The sequence below is a fragment of the Schistocerca americana genome, chromosome 7 (genome assembly GCF_021461395.2).
Source record: "Schistocerca americana isolate TAMUIC-IGC-003095 chromosome 7, iqSchAmer2.1, whole genome shotgun sequence".
In the NCBI taxonomy this organism is placed as follows: Eukaryota; Metazoa; Arthropoda; class Insecta; order Orthoptera; family Acrididae; genus Schistocerca; species Schistocerca americana.
In genome coordinates this window covers 548117832-548141603 of record NC_060125.1, presented here as the reverse complement: position 1 = coordinate 548141603, position 23772 = coordinate 548117832, and the positions used below count along the sequence as shown (strand labels likewise).

At 38.4% G+C, this 23772-nt stretch overlaps 1 protein-coding gene across 2 annotated transcripts in view; it reads right to left on the bottom strand.

Moving 5' to 3' along the window:
* The window catches only part of LOC124622262 (elongator complex protein 1), a 159660-nt gene that overhangs the window by 110938 nt on the left and 24950 nt on the right, over positions 1-23772 (bottom strand). For both annotated transcript variants that reach the window (XM_047147924.1, XM_047147925.1), the window contains exon 7: positions 16374-16576. In XM_047147924.1, the coding sequence (XP_047003880.1) occupies positions 16374-16576 (203 nt within the window). The remainder of the gene's footprint in view (positions 1-16373; positions 16577-23772) is intronic.

The window sequence follows — 23772 nt, the reverse complement described above, 5'->3', positions numbered from 1 at the left end:
GGTCTTTATCAGCCCTCATTCCACCACGCCCACAGTCTTTTTACTTCTCTCCTTTTCCGATAACTCTCCCCCCCCCCCCCCCCCCCCTCAATCTCCCCACCTCTGCCCTGCCCATTGTCTATCCTCCCAACTGCACATAGCTGCCATAGCCTTTCTCCACCTCGTCCTTGCGTGATCCCCAGCAGCACTGCACTGTCCACCACCCCTACCCTACTATCCCTCCTCCTCCCTGCCCCAGCCTCCTCCTCCTTACCTCCACCTGAAACTGTATGTATATATGTGTCTGCTTGTGTCTGTATATGTGCGGATGTGTGTGTGTGTGTGTGTGTGTGTGTGTGTGTGTGTGTGTGTGTGTGTGTACCTGTCCCTTTTTCCCCTAAGGTAAGTCTTTCCGTTCCCAGGATTGGAATGACTCCTTACCCTCTCCCTTAAAACCCACATCCTTTCGTCTTTCCCTCTCCTTCCCTCTTTCCTGATGAAGCAACCGTGGGTTGCGAAAGCTTGAATTTTGTGTGTGAGATTGTGTTAGGGTAGGGGTGGTGGAGAGTGCAGTGCTGCTAGGGAGCACGCAAGGACGAGGTGGAGAAAGGGTATGGCAGCTATGTGCAGTTGGGAGGATAGACAATGGGCAGGGCAGATTGGGGGGGGGGGGGGGGGAGGGGGGGGGGAGGGAGTTATCGGAAAAGGAGAGAAGTAAAAAGACTGTGTGTGATGGTGGAATGAGGGCTGTGTAGTGCTGGAATAGGAACAGGGAGGCTGGATGGGTGAGGACGACGACTAACACTATACAGGAGTTGGGCTGGAAAGTAATTCTGCACCCATGCACCCATCTTAGTCACCTGATCTTGCACCCTCAGATTTTCACTTTTTCCATTCTCTACCGAACAAACTTCAACGAATTTCCTTTCTGATGAAAATGCGGTCCGAATATGGCCCAACAAGTTCTCCACATCTAAATCACATGTTCTACAGTCACGGAAGCAAAAAGTTGCTCCAACAATTGCAGACTGTTGTAAATAGTGAAGGAGAAAATATTATTGATGACTAAAGTCTCCGTTATGTGTATCTGTTGTGTTTATAAATCTTATGGAAAAATGCTACGAACTTACGCACCAACGCAATAGTTTCACGTTTATAGAGGTCACCCTGCTTTACTCCTCTACCTATGGAAAATTCTCTCATGTACTGTCCTACGTTGACAGCAGCTATCAAGGTACCACAGACGTTGACTAATATATTTCTGTACCTTGTTTCCACATTGTCTTCATTCAGTGCCCTTGCAATCACACGGTAGCAGGCAGAATCAAAAGCAGTTTCACAAATCTATAAAAGCTATGGACGATGACATTTCATATTCACTGGCTCGACTAATTACTTCACACAAGATTGTCAATTGTGATATAGCCACTGCAGCATCCAGCTTGTTCTCTGAGATGCGCAGTTTCCACAACAGTTTTGATGTGATTTGTCAACATTTTTGTGAAAATTTTGTACATACAGTGAGTATTATCTTTGCTTTGTTGCAGATGGCAACAAGGTACAAACAGTAAAGATTTTAGCCAAATGATTTTCTGTTTCTTCAAAGTAAGCTTAAGTATTTCAGTCATACAGATCTTAATACTTCCTGCTTTTCCATCCTGCATTTCAACTGCAGCTTTTCTTATTTATTTTGTGAGAATTTCTGGAATATCATCATTTTCATTTACATATGGTGTTAACAGAGGTTCACACGTTTTTTCACATAGTTTGTTGTAGTTTCATAGCTATAGAATTTTCTTCTTTACCTGATGGAAGGAGTGTATAGAGGGTCTCTACAAGGGCGATGTACTTGAGGACAGTATTATGGAAATGGAAGAGGATGTACATGAAATGGGAGATACGATACTGTGTGAAGAGTTTGACAGAGCACTGAAAGACCTGAGTCGAAACAAGTCCCCGGGAGTAGACAACATTCCATTAGAACTACTGACGGCCTTGGGAGAGCCAGTCATGACAAAACTCTACCATCTGGCGAGCAAGATGTATGAGACAGGCGAAATACCCTCAGACACCAAGAAGAATATAATAATTCCAATCCCAAAGAAAGCAGGTGTTGACAGATGTGAAAATTACCGAACTATCAGTTTAATAAGTCACAGCTGCAAAATACTAACGCGAATTCTTTACAGACGAAAGGAAAAACTGGTAGAAGCGGACCTCGGGGCAGATCAGTTTGGATTCCGTAGAAATGTTGGAACATGTGAGGCAATACTAACCTTACGACTTATCTTAGAAGAAAGATTAAGAAAAGGCAAACCTACGTTTCTAGCATTTGTAGACTTAGAGAAAGCGTTTGACAATGTTGACTGGAATACGTTCTTTCAAATTCTGAAGGTGGCAGGGGTAAAATACAGGGAGCAACAGGCTATTTACAATTTGTACAGAAACCAGATGGCAGTTATAAGAGTCGAGGGACATGAAAGGGAAGCAGTGGTTGGAAAGGGAGTGAGACAGGGTTGTAGCCTATCCCCAATGTTATTCAATCTTTATATTGAGCAAGCAGTGAAGGAAACAAAAGAAAAATTCGGAGTAGGTATTAAAATCCATGGAGAAGTAATAAAAACTTTGAGGTTCGCCGATGACATTGTAATTCTGTCAGAGACAGCAAAGGACTTGGAAGAGCAGTTGAACGGAATGGACAGTGTCCTGAAAGGAGGATATAAGATGAACATCAACAAAAGCAAAACGAGGATAATGGAACGTAGTCAAATTAAGTCGGGTGATACTGAGGGAATTAGATTAGGAAAGGAGACACTTAAAGTAGTAAAGGAGTTTTGCTATTTGGGGACAAAATAACAGACAATGGTCGAAGTAGAGAGGATATAAAATGTAGACTGGCAATGGCAAGGAAAGCGTTTCTGAATAAGAAAAATTTGTTAACATCAAGTATACACTTAAGTGTTAGGAAGTCGTTTCTGAAAGTATTTGTATGAAGTGTAGCCATGTATGGAAGTGAAACATGGACGAAAAATAGTTTAGACAACAAGAGAATAGAAGCTTTCGAAATGTGGTGCTACAGAAGAATGCTGAAGATTAGATGGGAAGATCACATAACTAATGAGGAGGTATTGAATAGAATTGGGGAGAAGAGGAGTTTGTGGCACAACTTGACTAGAAGAAATGATCGGTTGGTAGGACATGTTCTGAGGCATCAAGGGATCACCAATTTAGTACTGGAGGGCAGCGTGGAGGGTAAAAATCGTAGAGGGAGACCAAGAGATGAATACACTAAGCAGATTCAGAAGGATGTAGGCTGTAGTAGGTACTGGGAGATGAAGAAGCTTGCACAGGATAGAATAGCATGGAGAGCTGCATCAAACCAGTCTCAGGACTGAAGACCACAACAACAACAACAACAACAACATCAACATCCATGGGGTCCCATTAAATTCTCATATCCTATTCTGTTTGTCCCTATCTGTGCATTTAGGTCTTCTATAATGATCACTCTCTATTTACTAATGACTTTTTCTAAATCTTCAAGAATCTTGTTCTTATCCTCTTGACAACATCCAGTCTGAGGTGCATACATCTGTACTAAAGTTATTTTTTCTCTCCCTGAATGTGCGAGTCATCTTCATTATTCTCTCAGTTAAGTACTGAATGTCAGTGATTCCTTCTAGATCTTTATTCATGGTGAAACTGACACCATTCTTAGCCCCAATCCATATTCACCTACTACGTTTCCTTCTCTCCCTTTTCCTACTACTGAATTCCAGTCACACATCACTATTAAATTTTCATCTCCCTTCACTACCTGAATAATTTCTTTTATCTCATCATACATGTCATCAATTTCATCATCATCTGCAGAGCTAGTTGGTACATAAACTTGTACTACTGTAGAAGGCGTGGGCTTCGTGTCTATTTTGGCCACAATAACGCGTTCACTATGCTGTTTGTAGTATCTTACCTGCACTCCTATACCCCATGGATATGGTAGAAGAAATATAGAAGGTGAGCATCTTCTTGACTTCTGTATGAGGAATGGGTTGGTGGTGAAAAACAGTTGTTTTAAGAAGAGACAGAGCCATAAGATAACACGATACAGTTGCGATGGATCACAAAAGACCGTAATCGATTATGTCATCATGGATGAAGAGAGGAGTAGAATGGCAACTAATGTCAGAGTAATCCCTACCGAGAGCCTTGACAGTGATCACCATCTATTAGTAGCAGACCTGAGAAACTTCAATGTGCCGAAAATACAGAACAAGAAAATGCCAAAAATCAAAGTATGGGAACTCCAGAAAACAGAGAAGAGAGCTGAATATCAGAACCAGATAAAATCCCTGTTATCAAGAGATGAAAGGAAAAATGGAGAGGCAGAATGGACCAGACTAAGGTACACATTGGAAAAGAAAGCCACCGAAGTTTGTGGAAAGACAAATATGATGACAAGAGAGAAGGTAACACCTTGGTGGAATGAAAGTGAGAGAGCAGTAATCAAGGAAAGAAATCTCTTCATTAAAGAGAGGGATCGGGAGAAAAATAAACCAGAACTTATTGGAGATGAGGCAGAATAAAAGACCAGGGCATAGAAGATATTCACTCAGAAATTGGAGGAGGACAGTAGAGGTATTAAGAAACTGTTGTATCAGGTTATCAGAGGTAAAAGGAATCCAATGAATACCATAAAAGCACTAGAAGATGAAAATGTAAATCTGGTTACGACAGAAAGTGACATGAGAGAAGTCCTGAAAAACCATTTTGACCACCTATTAAATAGATCAGTCGAAGAACCATATACAGAACTAGAAATCCACACTTACAATGAGGAAACTCCCATCACCAGAACAGAAACAGAGGCAGCCTTAAAATCTATGCCTAAAGGAAACTCTTCATGTGCAGATGAAGTGAACACAGACATGATAAAGGCAGCAGGTATCCAAGGCATACAATGGCCGAACTAAGCACTCAATGCCATACGGGCAGATAACAAAATACCTGCGGATTGGAGCAGGGGTGTAATAATTCCCCTGTTTAAGAAAGGTAGCAGGTGGAAACCCACCAACTATAGAGGAATAACCCTATTGTCTCATGGGCTGAAAATACTTGAGAATATCACAGAAAAGAGACTGGGAACTATCATAGAACCACAGCTGGAAGAGGAACAATATGGCTTAAGAAGTAACGAATCAACAAGAGATCTAATTTTTAGCACCCGCATGTTGGTGGAAAAGTATTGGGAGAAAGGCAAGAACTTGGTCATTGTATTCCTGGTTACAGAAAAAGCCTATGATAGTGTTATGAGAGATAAGATCGGGGAATACCTGAGGAAAGAGAATGTGCCTGAAGGACTAATAAGAAAAATTCAGATGTTGTACAAAGACTGTACTACCTGTGTACAAATTGGGGAAGGATGATCATCATGGTTCGAGACCAAGAGTGGAGTTCAGCAAGGAAGTGCACTGTCCCCACTATTATTCATTACTGTTATGGATACTATAATGCAGAATGTCATGGAGAAGTCAGGTGATCTGAATGCATTTGCCTTTGCTGATGACTTCATGATATGGGGTGAAACTGAATAAGAAGTACAGATCAGACTCAATGAATGGAAATCTCAATTCCAGAAATATAACTTCAACATCAGCAAGACCAAGACAGTGGTGATGGCAATCAACAGAGATGGACAACCAGCAAGTGTAAAGCTAGGAGACCACCAACTGGAGTGTGTGGACAGTTCTCCTTCCCTCAGAAGTGTAATCTCCAGTGATAACTTGACAGAAATGAAATCACCAACACAGTGCAAAAAGGATCTGAATTCTACCAACAAGTAGGATAACTTTTATGGGATGATTTGATTCCAAAACCAACAAACTGACTAAGTTTAATAGCTATTTCATACCAATATTGACCACTTATCTGTATGACATTTAATCCGCTCTGGACTGGATTCCTGCACAAATTTGGTTGGAAAGTGTATCATAAAGCCACTGCGTCCTCTCCTGAAGCAAAGTTGTCCAGAACTGTTTTTAATGTTTCTCGACAGCGTGAATACTGACAATGAGGTGAAATTGACATCTGAGCTGGTCCCACATGATGTATAGGGGACAGATATAGGGGAATTTTTGGGCACAGGACTGCCTCAACATTATGCAGACAGTTCAGAGTGACACATCTTGTGTGGATAAGCATTATGGCATCACAAAGCTGTCAAATGAGAACGCAGAATGTCCGTGACACACGATTGTGCTTTCAAAGTTCTCTCTCTCACACCAGCCATGATGAAGTCATACTGAAAGCCTCCCTACACTATGTGGCCAGGAGTAACACCCCTTTGACGGCAGTCATTTAGGGTACTGCATAACAGCAATTACAGCAATTCATTAATGAACACAATGCAACACCTTTCATCAGCAGTTCATGCTTCTCAGTCATGACACCATTAAATTAATATCCACTATTGCATCAGCAGAGTAATGTACAGGATGATTATAATTAAAGTTAAACTTTCACAACGTTGTAGAGACAACACCACTGCTCCGAATGATGCCTAATTGCAATGTAATATTATCAGAGAAAGGGGAAAACATATGGCAGAAGAAGAAAAACAGTGTGAAAATTGATGAATAGTTGGCGCTGTATGTGTCAAAATACGTGAATGAAAACACCTGTCATGCACATCAGCCATTGAAGTTGGTATAAACACGCCGAGTACACAGCTTTTCCTCCTTTCACATCTGCAATGTTCGCCATGACTGTCTCAATGCAGGATCACGCTCTGCTTGTAAAGCTATATTACAAGAATGATGACTGTGCACATGTTGCTCTGCAGAAGTTCCAGACACTGAAGGGTCTGAAAAAGGCGTTGGTCCAATGACTGCCATGGGTTTGGAGAAAATGATTCGGGAATTCGAAAAGACAGGTTCTTTTGGTGTGCAACCTGGTCAAGGGAGGAAACGAATTGATTCTCCATCAGTGAAAGCAATGGCCACAGCAATGCAAGAGGAGATGAGTGGTGGTGTGCAAACGTCTAGTGCATGGAGAATTGCCCGAAAATTAGACATACGCATAAGCACGATGCGTAAAATCGTACGAAACATCCTTCTTTGCTATCCATTCAAAATTACCCATGTGCACGAGTTGCTTCCTGTTGACCTGTTAGCAAGAGAGACCTTTGCTTTAGAATTTCTTGCTCGTGTGGAAGTGGACAATGATTGGCCATGGAAGACTGACGAAGCCCACTTCCATTTGACAGTATATGTCAATACACAGAATTGTCGAACTTGGGCAACGGAAAACCCATACGCAAATCAACCAGTATCACTTCATCCTGAAAAGGTCACTCTGTGGTGCGGGTTTATGGCATCATTTATCACAGGGCCATATTTTTTCGAAGAGACAGATGCTTCCAGTCCAGTTACCTGTACCGTCACTGGTAAGCGTTATGAAGTGTCTTTTGTGCAACCATGTCATTCCACCTCTCCAATAGCATGGATGTGTGGATGGTATCATTTTCATGCAAGATGGCGCACCTCTGCACATTGCAAATCCAGCTAAGCAGCTGCTAAACGCCATTTCGGAAATGCTAGAATTATCAGTCACCATTTCCCTACAGCCTGGTCATCCCGATCACCTGACCTTAATCCGTGTGACTTCAGGCTGTGGGGCTATCTGAAAGATGTTGTGTTCAGTGTTCTGACTGCAAAATTAGCTGCATTGAAGGCACACATTGCGTAACACATTCTGAATGTGAGCCCGGAAACACTTCAATCAGCTGTGGAACATTCTGTTTCTCGATTTCAACTTGTTGCAGAAAACAGTGGACAGCATACTGAACATGTTTTGCGCCAGTCACACAAAAATTAATAATCAGATTTGATTTTGACTGATGCTTTTTATGCAGTCTTTAGCCTGAGGACAATTAAAAATTGATTTTTTCCATCCAATGTGATATGACCTTCCCATGGTGGATGGGCTTACATAATTAACAATATCACACCTGTGCACCCATGCACACTGAGTAGTACAGTTTGTTTTACGTCAAATGTTCACCTTAGGCATTGATGTATGATTCATTTGTCATTTGTAGTCGATCACTATTAAATTATGATGCTTACAGTGCCTTCTATTGCTACATTTTGTAGCTATTTATTTTTCTAGTGCCATATGTTCTCCCTTCTCCGATAATATTCCGTTGCAATTTGACATCATTCTGACCAGTGGTGTTATTTCTACAGTGGTCTGGATGTTTTTACAAAAGATAGTACAAGTATTGTGTGGATCTGCAATTTTATTTACATATAGAGTGTCACATCGAATGAGGAATGACACATCTTCAAGATGGTATCGAGATCACAGAACTTCGCGGGACAAAGTGTTTCCATAGACAAGAATACAGAAGTTCCTAGCACTGCCGCCCTACTTTTAAGAAATGTCAAGTCCTCAGAGAACATATAATTTTGACAACAGCTGTGATATTGATTCAGACAAATGAAACATTAATGAAATGTCATTCATTCTATGTGAAAGTTTTGAACGGGATGCATTCACAGAACAATACTGAGAAAATTTAGATAACTGGCATCTGAATTTGACTGCAAAATGAGTTTCTGCCATCAACATACTTTTTGCCTCAGGATCACGAAGAAGATACGAGAAATTCAGGCTTGTTCAGAAGCATACAGTCATTTTCCCCTCACTCTATTTCTAAGTAGATCAGAAACGGAAATGACTAACAGTGGTACAAGGTACTCTCCGAAATGCCCTACACAATGGCTTTCGGAGTATGTATATAGATGTAGATTTGACAGGAGTTTGATGTTATCCAGTTACTCATGTAAACATTTATGGACAATGTGCAGGTTACAATTACGAGTGCTCTTCGTATATTACTTAACAACAGTTATGGCATTATTAATGAGTTCTGTTCCAGTAATACCCATGCAGCCAGTGCAAGAGTCTGACACAGCATTTCAAGACGCCGTGGTCTAACAACATAAAAGGAGAACAGATGAACCAGTCTTATACAGCACAATGTCCAAACAGGTAAAACACAAACCTCTTTATTAATACAATGGTCACTTTGTTATGTTTTAACTGTCAAATACACATTATTTTTTGCAAAATTATTTAAGTAACACTCCCACACTTTTAAACATTGTGGTATCTGCAATGCAGTTTTGGTATAAATGCAGCATCTTTGCACTATGAATTTGAATTTTCAATGTGACACGGAAAACTTTGGTATCCTCCTGAGATCAGGGACTGAATTCTCCAAATGCATTTTGAAGCAGTTAAAGAAAATCCATGACTAGGGTTTATCATTCAACTGAGAAAGAGGTCAGTATAAAGGCCACAATTTCATATTATATAAGAGTGGGGAAGAAGGTGTAATGGATCTGGGAGATGTTATTTTTTTTACCGTATTTGTCGATACTGAATTGAAAATGTTTTCTTATATTTTTGTCAGAATTTATTATAATTTGTCTTATTATATGTTAATTTACTTCTGTTTTTGAGAGTAAGAGCGTATTGATTACTATTAGAAAATGTATCGAATAATAGCAAAGAAACTGATTGTGTAAAATATCTTTGACGTTGGAGTAGTCTTTGACTATAGTCAGTCCGAGTCGGAAGCTAACTCTTGGTGTGTGTTGACGGAAGAACAATGTGAAGGTTACCGTCATAAATAATTTTGAATTATGTTACTATTATTTTTGTATTAACTAAAAAGAAGAAACTACATTTGAAGAAACTGTATTTGAAACACCAAAATGAGAGAAACACGCTGAACCACGTCATTTTCTGCAGCCGACAACGATGCATTGTGGAATCATACTTAGACAACTGAAGCCAAGACTTATATTTGCTTGCAAACGTCTAATGGAAAAGGTACTGTCACGAAATATGGCAAATTTAAGTTTATAAAAAATAGTGACCATATTTTCAACTTGTGTCTTAACCGGGATGCCATATTTCAACTGGGGACTGTAGCCGGGATATTGTGTTCACGAGATCTTCAACAGTGCTACAAGGAAGAAAATTTTTGTGTGTTAATACCAGTTTCTTCAGAATGTGTGTTACAGTGTTTGTGTTCATCGGGAAGTAAAAGTTTTGGAGAAGAAATGTTTCGGCAAAAAATATAATTTTCGACAGAAGAAAATACTTCAAGAATTTTGGTCAACAATCATATGGATGGAAAACGGTTTTGCAAAAGGAGAAGTGTGTTCCAGACAAGTCACGAAACCCTCGTATTTTGTTAAAACAATATTTTTATCTTGTTTTGTATTGTTGTGTGTAAATTTTTGTTCTTCACAATGACTTATGAGATTTTCGAGAGTATTGTGCCTAAAGTAGAAAGTAGTAATTTAATAGACTTCGAACATCAGGACAGGTCAAATGAAAGAGAAAGAACCGATCAATTTGATTTAAAAAGTTTTCTTGTAAATTTCACGAAAGAAATTAAACAATCAGTTGACGACAATAAGACATACTGGGATGAAAAAATTGATAACATTTTGTTGCAAGTCCAAGCAGTCAATACCCAAGTGGGTGAGCTTTCGAACAGAGTTGGCAGTGTTGAGGAAAAAATTGAATCTGTGGAAGCAAAAGTAAATGAAATTGATGTTAAATTGAGCGGTGAAATTAATACTGTAAAAAATGAGTTACTGGTAGATAGGGAAAGAAATTTAATTGATTTTAATGAGATAAAAGGGGAAATTAAAAATTTGGATGAGAATACAAAAGTTTTAGTTAAAAATGTACAACAAGAAACTGACAATCGTTTGGTTACTCTAGAAGAAAAAGTAGAATGCAATGATTTAGAAAACAAAAAATCTGTCAAAGAACTTAGCGAAAAAATTGAAAGTTTTAACATTGAATTTCAAAGCAAAAATTACAATGTCAACACGTGTAATCTTATATCTAATATTCCAGTGAAGCACTTTTCGGTAGATGGACCCTTACATCCCGTTGATTTTATGCAGTATTGTAAGGATTGTTTTTTACCTCACTCACCAGATGAAATAAAAATTAAATTTGTGAAAAAATTCTTGGAAGGGGAAGCTTTGACTTGGGCAAACCAGATTGTAACTTTGGGGATGACCTTTTCAGAATTTGAATCAAAATTTCTGGAAAAATTTTGGGATGATCTTAAACAAACTAGAATCAAAAGTGAATTTTTGAATGGGCGAAACTATAGAGAATCAGATGGGAACATGAAACAATTTTGCAAAAGTGAACTTCAAAAACTTATTCATTTAACAAAACCTTTGGATGACTTGATCAAAATTGATACCTTAAAGAGAAGATTGCCATCAGCAATGCAGTTGAGTTTAGTTCATTGTCCTGATAGTAATGTAGAGCAGTTTCTCAATTATATTGAAAAGTTGGATAGGGTAACAACAAGAACACACAGTGGGTTTACTCAGAAAGGTAATGGTCAAAATTGGGGAAATGACAACTTTCAAAAAAGGGAACAAAACAATTATCATGGTGTCAGTCAAAATTCAGGGGGATATAGCAATTTTGAAAAGAAGGACCATAATTTTTATCCAAAACAAGAACAACATTTTCGCGTTAATAATCAACAAAATAGAGAACACTTTAGGGATCAGAATCACAGAAATTTTGATAGAGGTCAGTACAATAGAAACTACGAACAATCAGGTAATGGATGGCATAGGAATGGGATCAGAAATGTTGATCAGAGACATTGGCAGAACCACAATCAGCAGTTCAAACAGGAACCGGAAATAAAAAACGAGTAGACGCCCCCTTGAAGGTCCGCAAGGTTGAGGCAGAAGGTGAGCATGATGAAAGGACCAATGGATGTGACTATCATAAACCCAAACAGGTCAGTTCCAAACCTAAGCTATCACATGAGGTCATTAGTTGTTACTTATTGAAGAAATTTCAAGAGGAAAATAATAATGATAAAGATAACATTTTCAATACACAAGAACATACAGTAGATAAAAGTAATTGTGATTCATTTAATTTAACAGAGTTTTACACTTGGGCAGAAAAGAAAAACACTTTGTCGGATGATGTAATTTGCAGTAGTTCAGAGATGTGTGTGAATGAAAGAGAGAATGCATGCTGTGAGAATGAAAATGTTGGTGAAAGGGATCTGGTAACTTTAGAAAGGGGAAATAATATTTTGGGGGATAATTTGAATGTGTATGACCTGAATATGTGTAATGATAATGATGTTGTTGATAAAGTTGATAATGATGGTAATGGTATTGATGATGATGTTGAGGAAAGGTATTTCATTAGTTTAAATAGGGAGTTGGGTATACACATGGTTGAAAATGGATTAAATAGTGAGAATATTATAGAAATTCCCAGGGACGTTACCAGGATGAATAATACTCGCAATCTGGGTGTATGTAAAAGTGTGAATTTAGATGGTGCTGGTAAAGAATCTGACTACACAAATAACGATGACACATGTATAACTTCTAACCTAAGTGAAACTTTTATAGATACTGAACTTTAGAAAGATGCTTATTAATGTATGTGAAACTGTATGTCCTGAGTGGTGGAAAAAGATGAGATATTTTATTTTTGAAAAGCTGAAGGATAAGTACTTCAATAGTATACAATGTGATTTGGATGAAAATTCTTGGCTATTTGAGATAATAGAGAGTACTAATGACAATTTTGTATCTTGTGCAAATTTTATAACTGTGACAAATAATACATATAATGGTATACCATATGATTCTGATAAGTATAGGTTTGGGGAAATTGAAAGTGATTTATTACATGAGGATACAGGTTCTGAGAAAAGTGATCAATTTTGCAGTCCTTATACAAAAGTTCAAATTGGGTTCTGGATTGGTAAATGTTTAATCGATACAGGAAGTGAGATCTCGGGAATATCTAAAAGGTTAAGCAAGAAATTGAAAGTGGGGAAAGATTATGTTGAACTGCCAGTTGTTGGGGTAAAGATAAAAGGTGCTACTGGGAAGAGCAGTAAATTGGTAAAAAGCCAGGCTTTAGTGACATTTTTAATTGAAGGCAAGTTGTTCACACACGGATGTTTTGTAATTCAGGAATTTAATGAGGATTTTCTTTTGGGTATGAATTGGATAGTAAAAGTAAATACAGCATTTGATTGGGTTGGAAGAAAACTTTTGATAGAAACTAGTGAAAGGGAATACATTCAGACAAATTTTGTGAACACTCTTGGTGATCAGAGTAATGGAAATTTTGACAGTATCAATTTACTAAAAGAAAATAGATTGGAGAATATTGAAATTCATAGATTTGATACTGATGAAGTTGAATTTGGGAATTTAGTAAATTTGAAAATTTCAGAAACACCAAATTTATCTGGGGAGCAAAAACAACAGTTAGAAGATCTGCTGTGGCAATACAGTGATGTTTTTAGTGACATACCTGGTAGGGTAAAGGGTTACCAGTGTGAGCTTCAGGTAAAACCTCATGAGCCATTTTTCATAAAACCATACACTATTGCAATATCAAAAAGACCTGCTGTTGAGAAAGAGCTGAAAAAGATGGAAGGATGTAATATAATAGAAAGGAGTATCAGTGCATATAATAATCCTCTAGTAGTAGTTTCGAAAAAAGATGGTGGAGTAAGATTGGTTTTGGACTCTAGACACTTAAACAAAATTTTGTTCAGACAGACAGACCATCCTGAAAATATTGATGAGTTACTCTATAAATTTACAGATATAAAATATATGTCAAGTTTGGATCTAACTTCGGGTTTTCATCAAGTACCACTTTCGGTTAATTCTAGAAAATATACTGCTTTCTTGTACAATGGTAAGAGTTACCAATATTGTGTTGTGCCATTTGGGTTAAATTCTTCTGTTTCCGAATTTATAAGAGCTTTGGATCATGTACTGGGGCAAGAACTTGCGTATAAACTGATAATCTATGTAGATGACATTTTGGTTACAGGGAAAAATTGGGAGGAACATTTTTTGATTTTGAAGTCAGTTTGTGAAAAACTTAGAAAAGGGGGGATGACATTGAAATTAGAGAAATGTAAATTTGCAGATTCTGAATTAAAATTTTTGGGTCATGTTGTCACAGACTAGGGAATTTTGGCAGATCCAGAAAAAATTAAAGCAATTTCAGAAATTCCTATTCCTAAGACTAAAAAACAATTAAAGTGGTTCTTTGGGTTATGCGGTTATTACCGAAAACATATAAGTGATCAGAGTCTGAATGCACCATGTTTAAGTCAGTTACTTAAGAAAAACACTGTTTGGGTTTGGGATAAAAGTTGTCAGGAAGAGTTTGATAAAATTAAGCAAGAGTTGAGGAAGCAACACTTATTACACAGACCTGATTTTAATTTACCATTTTGTTTGAACACTGATAGCAGTAATTATGGGCTTGGAGCAGAGTTATTTCAAGAAAGAGTAGAGAATGGAGTTAAGATACATTGTACCATAGCATTTGCAAGCAGAATGTTGCTCAAGCATGAGAAAAGTCATAGAAAATCCACACCCTAATGCTTATCGTTTGGTGTATCCTAAGTCAAAGAAATTATTTGGTCTCAGGAATGTTGTCTCTTTAAAACTGTATGAACAGAAATCATAATTTCAAAATTTAAGTAACCTATTATCATCTAAAACAAAAGTCCTCCACTGGAATATGCTTGTTAGAACAAAACTACCTGTACAACCAAGTATGTATATTTGCATGTATAAATTAATAATTTGAAGTCACATGTTAATTGAAACTGATGAAAAAACACTGATGTAACAAAGAATGAGAGAAAGATTTATTTTTACTTTTTTACAAAAAAAAGTCTCCCTAGTGAGCATTTCTGAAATTTTCCTAATTTTGGAAGCTAAGTCTTCCCTGTGGGTGAAAGCATGCATGTGAGGACATGCATGCAAAGGTATAAGTTTCAAAACCAATTTTAGATAAAGCCTCATGATATATGAGCAGTTTATTGTTGTTTATACTGATGTTGTGGGGAGCAAAAGTACTCTTCATAAAAATGTGACTTGTAGTAGAGAGGCAAGTGTATATAAACAATTGCAAAAATTTAGATAATACTGATGTATCTTTAGCTGTACTAAAAGAAGAAAATCATAAGAAAAAAAATTACAAAATAAAAAAAAAACATGAGTAAAAAAAATTTAAAAAGAAAATCATAAGCAAAAAAAATATACAAAAAACAAAAAAACCATGACTAATAAAAAAAAATATAAAAAATTTAAAAAAATCAGAATTTAAAAAAAATATATATATATAAGGCAAATATAAAAAAAACACTACACTATATATGTTCATGAGCCAGTTGGCACAGTGTGACTAAAGAAGGGGTTGTAGATATCTTATTCTAGCAAAGGAGTTTTACCTTTCTATTATTTTCAATCTGTATGCTGTATGTTAGAATATTTCTCATGTATGTTTTATACCATGTATATTTGTCATGTTACATAATTTCTTTACTTGAAATTTTTGTGTATGGGATTGATGGGGAAGTATCATTGCAACAACAGCCAGTAACAAGTCCACAGATTCAAAGAGTCCAAATTTGGAAGAGGTTATCAGACTGCATCATTAATGTACTAATTGTGTAATACAGATCCACCACTGAGTGCTGTCGGGATTTTGTTGTATATGTCCATAACAACAAAAGCCCTGGGGAGCAGTTGTAATGGATCTGGGAGATGTTATTTTTTTTACCGTATTTGTTGATACTGAATTGAAAATGTTTTCTTATATTTTTGTCAGAATTTATTATAATTTGTCTTATTATATGTTAATTTACTTCTGTTTTTGAGAGTAAAAGCGTATTGATTACTATTAGAAAATGTATCGAAGAATAGCAAAGAAACTGATTGTGTAAAATATCTTTGACATTGGAGTAGTCTTTGACTATAGTCAGTCCGAGTCGGAAGCTAACTCTTGGTGTGTGTTGACGGAAGAACAATGTGAAGGTCGCCGTCATAAATAATTTTGAATAATGTTACTATTATTTTTGTATTAACTAAAAAGAAGAAACTACATTTGAAGAAACTGTATTTGAAACACCAAAATGAGAGAAACACGCTGAACCACGTCATTTTCTGCAGCCGACAACGATGCATTGTGGAATCATACTTAGACAACTGAAGCCAAGACTTATATTTGCTTGCAAACGTCTAATGGAAAAGGTACTGTCACGAAATATGGCAAATTTAAGTTTATAAAAAATAGTGACCATATTTTCAACTTGTGTCTTAACTGGGATGCCATATTTCAAAGGAAAATCTATATCTGGGTATTTCAACCCTGCTCCTCCTACACGTACATCCAGTGGCTCAAGTACCTCATTTGGTTGATCACATAACACTGTTATTGTACTTTTAGACAATAATCACTAGTATGGTTAATTATCACACCTGTAATTCAGCTGGGACAGCACAATGGAAGCCTCCTGCCAATCCAGAGACCTTTGGTAAGCATCCAGTGCCTTTTCCATTTTCTTGCTACGTTCATACATTATTCCTGCGTCATGAAATTTATGCTCTGCTATGAGATAATCAGCATAGGCCTCAGCTACTTTGCAGTAAAGATCATTAGACTTATTAAAAAGCTGTAGGGCCTGTGAATAGAAAAATACAAATGCTATAACACACAAACTTTGCATAGAATACAATATCAAGAATAAGAGCAAAGGAATAATGCCAGTGGAGGCTATTCTTGGAAAACTTGGGTAAGATGGCAAAAGGGCATGACCGGAAAAAAAAGAAAAAAACCTTTTGGAAAAATGATAGGAAGATGCCCTTGCAATTTATTACGAGTAGTTGATATCACAATGTAATGTTCAGAAACTCAATTAACTTCATAATATACTGCAAGTATTCTGCCATTCTGAACATCGTTTCAACTAGGAATCAGTTGCTTTTAAAGCTCATGATTCTCCACACTGTATATAAAGGTGATTGCAATTCACAAATCATACATTTGTGCAGTTTGGAAATCACATTGTTACTATTATAAATTTCAGTGGGATTGTTTGCAGTTATGGCTTGTGCAAAATTTTACCAGTATACTATGAAGCCTTTTGACTTGCAGGAGTAGTAATCATAACTAAATTAAATACATCAATTTTATATGTATAAATTGGATTGTTTAAAAATATTTAAATTTTACAATACCAAGGAAAATAATCAAGTTCTGAAAATGTACGTAACTGGATAGATAAAAAATCTACTCACTAAGCAGCAGCAGGAGAACACACATATACACAGGGTTACAGTTACAGTTTGAAAGATTTTGGAGCCTCTGGCTCCTTCTTCTGGCAGAAGTGTTGAAGGGGAAGAAAGAGGGGTCAAGGAAAATGACAGGTGCAGTTTAGGAAAAGGGACAGAGTTGGGAAATGTTGCTCAGGACCCCAGATCAAGAGAGATTTACTGGACAGGATGAGAACGAGAGATTGATTCTTGGGAACGGCAAATCACGAGATTTGACAACCTGAAAGATTAAAGACTGTGGATGATAGGGCAATATAAAAAACAGAGATAACTGCCAAAACATTGTCCACCAGTTGCCAAGAGCAAAAAGCTAAGTCCATTTTATGTGATACAGGTGGGAGGGTAAGAAAAATAGATGGGTCAGAAAATGGAAGATGTAGAAAATTAAAAGGGGATGGACAAATGAATAGTTACTGTGAAGAAATACAGAGATTGTAGAAATTAACATAAATTAAGGGCAGGTAGAAGGCGAGAACAAAGGACAAGTTGTACTGCCTGATGGACTTGTGGATTTCTTAGGTATTGGTGTCTGAGAGAAGAATCCAGATGGCATGTGTGGTAAAAACAGGCACTGAGGTAACAACTGGCATGTTTTAGAGCATGCTCTGCAACAGGATCTTGTGTGTTCCAGTTAACCCTTTGCCTATCCCATTACATGCTAACTGATAATTTAGCGGTAGTCATGCCTATGTAAAATTCTGAACAATGTTCACATAACAGGTGGTATATGATGTGTTGTTTCACAGATGGCTCTCCCATGGCTCATTTAAGGGATGTTAGGAGCGTGCGTATGACAAGGCAAGTGTTATAGCGGGAATGGTCACAGGATAGGAGCCAGACCAGAGAGATGGGTACTGAAGGAGCATAGGGTCTGACAAGGATATTGCGTAGATTGAGAGGGCGATAAAAAGCTATTCTAGATGTGGTGGCCAAAATCGTAGGTAGAATGGACTTCACTTCAGGGCATGATTTTAGGAAGTCATAGCCTGGTCAAAATAGCTGATTAACACATTCAAGACCAGGATAATACTGACTGACAAGTAGTATACTCCAAAGTTGTTTCTTGGACGGATCAGCAGAATGAGGATTGGATATCATGGTCCGGAAAAACTGCTTTTAGAACTAGGCTGGTGGAATAATTATGCCCAGTGGATGCCGGAGTGAGAAAGGTGGTGCATTGCTGTAAAGAGTCTGCATCTGAACAAATATGTTTGCCTTGAATGCTGAGTCTATGGGGGAGGGTACATATGACATTGAAAGGATCACAACTGTCAAAATGTAAGTACGTACTGTTGTATGTTAGTGGGTTTAATGTGAACAGAAGGGTGCAATTGACCTTCAGTGAGGATGAAATCAACATCAAGCAAAGTGGCATGGGATTCAGAATAGATTCATGTGAAATGTAATTGGGAGAATGTATTTAGAGATTCCAGGAATTTTAACAGATCAGGCTGATCATGAATCCATATGGCAAAGATGTCATCAATGTACCTTAAACAAACCAGGGGCCAAAGTCTCATGGATCTGAGGAAAGCGGGGGTCACTTGGAGGCGGCATTCCTGGGATCCGTAAGCCTTTGGCCCCCGGTTAAGATACATTGACGTATCTTTTCCATATGGACTTATGATCAGGCTGAGCTGATAAAATTCCTAGAATCTCTAAATACATTCTCCCAATTAAATTTCACATAGTGCTGTTCCAAATCCCATGCCACTTTGTTTGATGTTGATCTCATCTCACCGAAGGTCAGTTACATGCTTCTGTTCACATTAAACCTACTAACAAATAACACTATTTACATTTTTTGCAGTTACCATCCTTTCCATGTCGAAACATTCCCTCCCATACAACCTCGGCATTTGGGGCAGACTTATTTGTTCAGACGCAGACTCTTTACAGAAATACAACACCTTTCTCAACTCAGCACTCGCAGGACATAATTATCCTAACTACCAGCCTAGTTCGAAAGCAGATTTCCCAGGTCATCACAGCGAATCCTGGTACTGCTGATCCGTCCAAAAAACAACTTTGGAGTAAACTACTTGTCAATCAGTATTATTCTGGTCTTGAATGTATTTCATCAGCTACTTCAACAAGCCTATTACTTTCTAAAATCATGCCCTGAAACGAGGCCCATTCTACCCACGATTTTGCCCACCACACCTAGAATAGCTTTTTGTCACCCTCTCAAAGCTACACAATATCCTTGTCAGACCCTATGTTCCTTCTGCACCCATCTCTCTACTCTATGTCTCCTACCCTGCATCCAGCTGTGCTGTACGACTTACCTTACAGTATGAACCCTCCTACCACCACCTATACCTGACCTGATAGCAAAACATATACTATCAAAGGGAAAGCCACCTGTGAAACAAAACATCATATTACACCATCATGACTACCACTAAGTTATCAGTTAGGATGAATGGGCATAGGCAGAGGTTTATACTGGCAACACACAAAATCCTGTTGCAGAACATGCTCTAAAACAAGACAGTTGTGACCTCGGTGCCTGTTTCACCGCACCTGCCACCTGGTATCTTCTACCAGATACCAGTTTCTAAGAACTCCGCAGGTAGGAACAGGAAATACAACATGTCCCTGGTTCTCGCCTTTAATTTACATTAATTTCTTCAATCTAGTATTTTTTCACAGTAACTATTCATTTCTCCAATCCTTTTAGTTTTTTTACGTCTTTCATTTTCTGATACATCTATTTTTCAGCCCCTCCCATCTCTATCATATACAAGGGACTTATCTATTTGTGATTTCCCTAAATCACTCCAGGCAAATGCCGGGATGGTTCCTCTGAAAGGGCACGGCCGAATTCCTTCCCCATCCTTCCCTAATCCGATGAGACCGATGACCTCGCTGTCTGGTCTCCTTCCCCGAAACCAACCAACAAACCAACTTAGCTATTTGCTCTTAGTAACTGGTCGATGATGTTTTGGCAGCGATCACTGTCTTTTGTATTACCCCGTCTTCCACAGTCTTCAAGCTCTCAGGTTGTCAAATCTCATCCTTTGCTATCCCCAAGAATCAATCTTTCATTCTCATCCTATCCGGTAAATCTCTCTCGATCTGGGGTCCTGGACAACATTTCCCAACTCTTCCCATTTTCCTAAACCACACCAGTCATTTTCCTTGACACCCTCTTCCTTCCCCTTCAACCCTTCTGCCAGAAGAAGAGGCCACACTGGCCCCAAAAGCTTGCAAAATGTTTGAATCAAACCAGAGCTGATGAACTGGCAGTCAGTGTGCTTAACCATTCGGTCATGGCACTATAACATCAACTGATCCTAAAAAATTCCTCACGCTGTAGGTGCTATAAGCAACACAGAACTTAGAGCCAGAAGGGATGACAACACATCAGAGCATGCACAGTTGAAAACAGACAGTTCTTTCTCTTCTCTGAGTTGATCATAGTGTTGTTGACCATCATTTCAGCACTCAATACTGGTTTCTAGTTATTGCAGAGAGAGCGTAACAAAACGTGTTTTCATCTGTTTTGTTTGCATATTTGCATACTAGCATATATTTGAAGAGAAATGGAATAATTTTATTGTGATTTCTGGCTTACATTTGAACAGAAATGTCAGAATTTTAGTGCAACTTCTGGCTCACATTAAAAGAGAAATGGGATAATTTGAGTGCAGTATTTACAGTGTGCTGTAGCACATTAGCACATGATAACTGGCTGTCTCTGGCTGTTTGAAACATTTCCATTTCTTACCTTCCCTTCCCCCCCCCCCCCCCCCCCCCCCCCCCATGAACCATGGACCTTGCCGTTGGTGGGGAGGCTTGTGTGCCTCAGCGATACAGATAGCCGTACCGTAGGTGCAACCACAACGGAGGGGTATCGGTTGAGAGGCCAGACAAACGTGTGGTTCCTGAAGAGGGGCAGCAGCCTTTTCAGTAGTTGCAAGGGCAACAGTCTGGATGATTGACTGATCCGGCCTTGTAACAATAACCAAAATGGCCTTGCTGTGCTGGTACTGCGAACAGCTGAAAGCAAGGGGAAACTACAGCCGTAATTCTCCCGAGGGCATGCAGCTTTACTGTATGATTACATGATGATGGCGTCCTCTTGGGTAAAATATTCCAGAGGTAAAATAGTCCCCCATTCGGATCTCCGGGCGGGGACTACTCAAGAGGATGTCGTTATCAGGAGAAAGAAAACTGGCATTCTACGGATCGGAGCGTGGAATGTCAGATCCCATAATCGGGCAGGTAGGTTAGAAAATTTAAAAAGGGAAATGGATAGTTTGAAGTTAGATATAGTGGGAATTAGAGAAGTTCGGTGGCAGGAGGAACAAGACTTCTGGTCAGGTGACTACAAGGTTATAAACACAAAATCAAATAGGGGTAATGCAGGAGTAGGTTTAATAATGAATAGGAAAATAGGAATGCGGGTAAGCTACTACAAACAGCATAGTGAACGCATTATTGTGGCCAAGATAGATACGAAGCCCACACCTACTACAGTAGTACAAGTTTATATGCCAACTAGCTCTGCAGATGACGAAGAAATTGAAGAAATGTATGATGAAATAAAAGAAATTATTCAGATTGTGAAGGGAGACGAAAATTTAATAGTCATGGGTGACTGGAATTCGAGTGTAGGAAAAGGGAGAGAAGGAAACATAGTAGGTGAATATGGATTGGAGGACAGAAATGAAAGAGGAAGCCGCCTGGTAGAATTTTGCACAGAGCACAACATAATCATAACTAACACTTGGTTTAAGAATCATGAAAGAAGGTTGTATACATGGAAGAACCCTGGAGATACTAAAAGGTATCAGATAGATTATATAATGGTAAGACAGAGATTTAGGAACCAGGTTTTAAATTGTAAGACATTTCCAGGGGCAGATGTGGACTCTGACCACAATCTATTGGTTATGACCTGTAGATTAAAACTGAAGAAACTGCAAAAAGGTGGGAATTTAAGGAGATGGGACCTGGATAAACTAAAAGAACCAGAGGTTGTACAGAGATTCAGGGAGAGCATAAGGGAGCAATTGATAGGAATGGGGGAAATAAATACAGTAGAAGAAGAATGGGTAGCTTTGAGGGATGAAGTAGTGAAGGCAGCAGAGGATCAAGTAGGTAAAAAGACGAGGGCTAGTAGAAATCCTTGGGTAACAGAAGAAATATTGTATTTCATTGATGAAAGGAGAAAATATAAAAATGCAGTAAGTGAAACAGGCAAAAAGGAATACAAACGTCTCAAAAATGAGATCGACAGGAAGTGCAAAATGGCTAAGCAGGGATGGCTAGAGGACAAACGTAAGGATGTAGAGGCCTATCTCACTAGGGGTAAGATAGATACCGCCTACAGGAAAATTAAAGAGACCTTTGGAGATAAGAGAACAACTTGTATGAATATCAAGAGCTCAGATGGAAACCCAATTCTAAGCAAAGAAGGGAAAGCAGAAAGGTGGAAGGAGTATATAGAGGGTCTATACAAGGGCGATGTACTTGAGGACAATATTGTGGAAATGGAAGAGGATGTAGATGAAGATGAAATGGGAGATATGATACTGCGTGAAGAGTTTGACAGAGCACTGAAAGACCTGAGTCGAAACAAGGCCCCCGGAGTAGACAATATTCCATTGGAACTACTGACGGCCGTGGGAGAGCCAGTCCTGACAAAACTCTAACATCTGGTGAGCCAGATGTATGAAACAGGCGAAATACCCTCAGACTTCAAGAAGAATGTAATAATTCCAATCCCAAAGAAAGCAGGTGTTGACAGATGTGAAAATTACCGAACTATCAGCTTAATAAGTCACAGCTGCAAAATACTAACACGAATTCTTTACAGACGAATGGAAAAACTAGTAGAAGCCAACCTCAGGGAAGATCAGTTTGGATTCCGTAGAAACACTGGAACACGTGAGGCAATACTGACCTTACGACTTATCTTAGAAGAAAGATTAAGGAAAGGCAAACCTACGTTTCTAGCATTTGTAGACTTAGAGAAAGCTTTTGACAATGTTGACTGGAATACTCTCTTTCAAATTCTAAAGGTGGCAGGGGTAAAATACAGGGAGCGAAAGGCTATTTACAATTTGTACAGAAACCAAATGGCAGTTATAAGAGTCGAGGGACATGAAAGGGAAGCAGTGGTTGGGAAGGGAGTAAGACAGGGTTGCAGCCTCTCCCCGATGTTATTCAATCTGTATATTGAGCAAGCAGTAAAGGAAACAAAAGAAAAATTCGGAGTACGTATTAAAATTCATGGAGAAGAAATAAAAACTTTGAGGTTCGCTGATGACATTGTAATTCTGTCAGAGACAGCAAAGGACTTGGAAGAGCAGTTGAATGGAATGGACAGTGTCTTGAAAGGAGGATATAAGATGAACATCAACAAAAGCAAAACAAGGATAATGGAATGCAGTCTAATTAAGTCGGGTGATGCTGAGGGAATTAGATTAGGAAATGAGGCACTTAAAGTAGTAAAGGAGTTTTGCTATTTGGGGAGCAAAATAACTGATGATGGTCGAAGTAGAGAGGATATAAAATGTAGGCTGGCAATGGC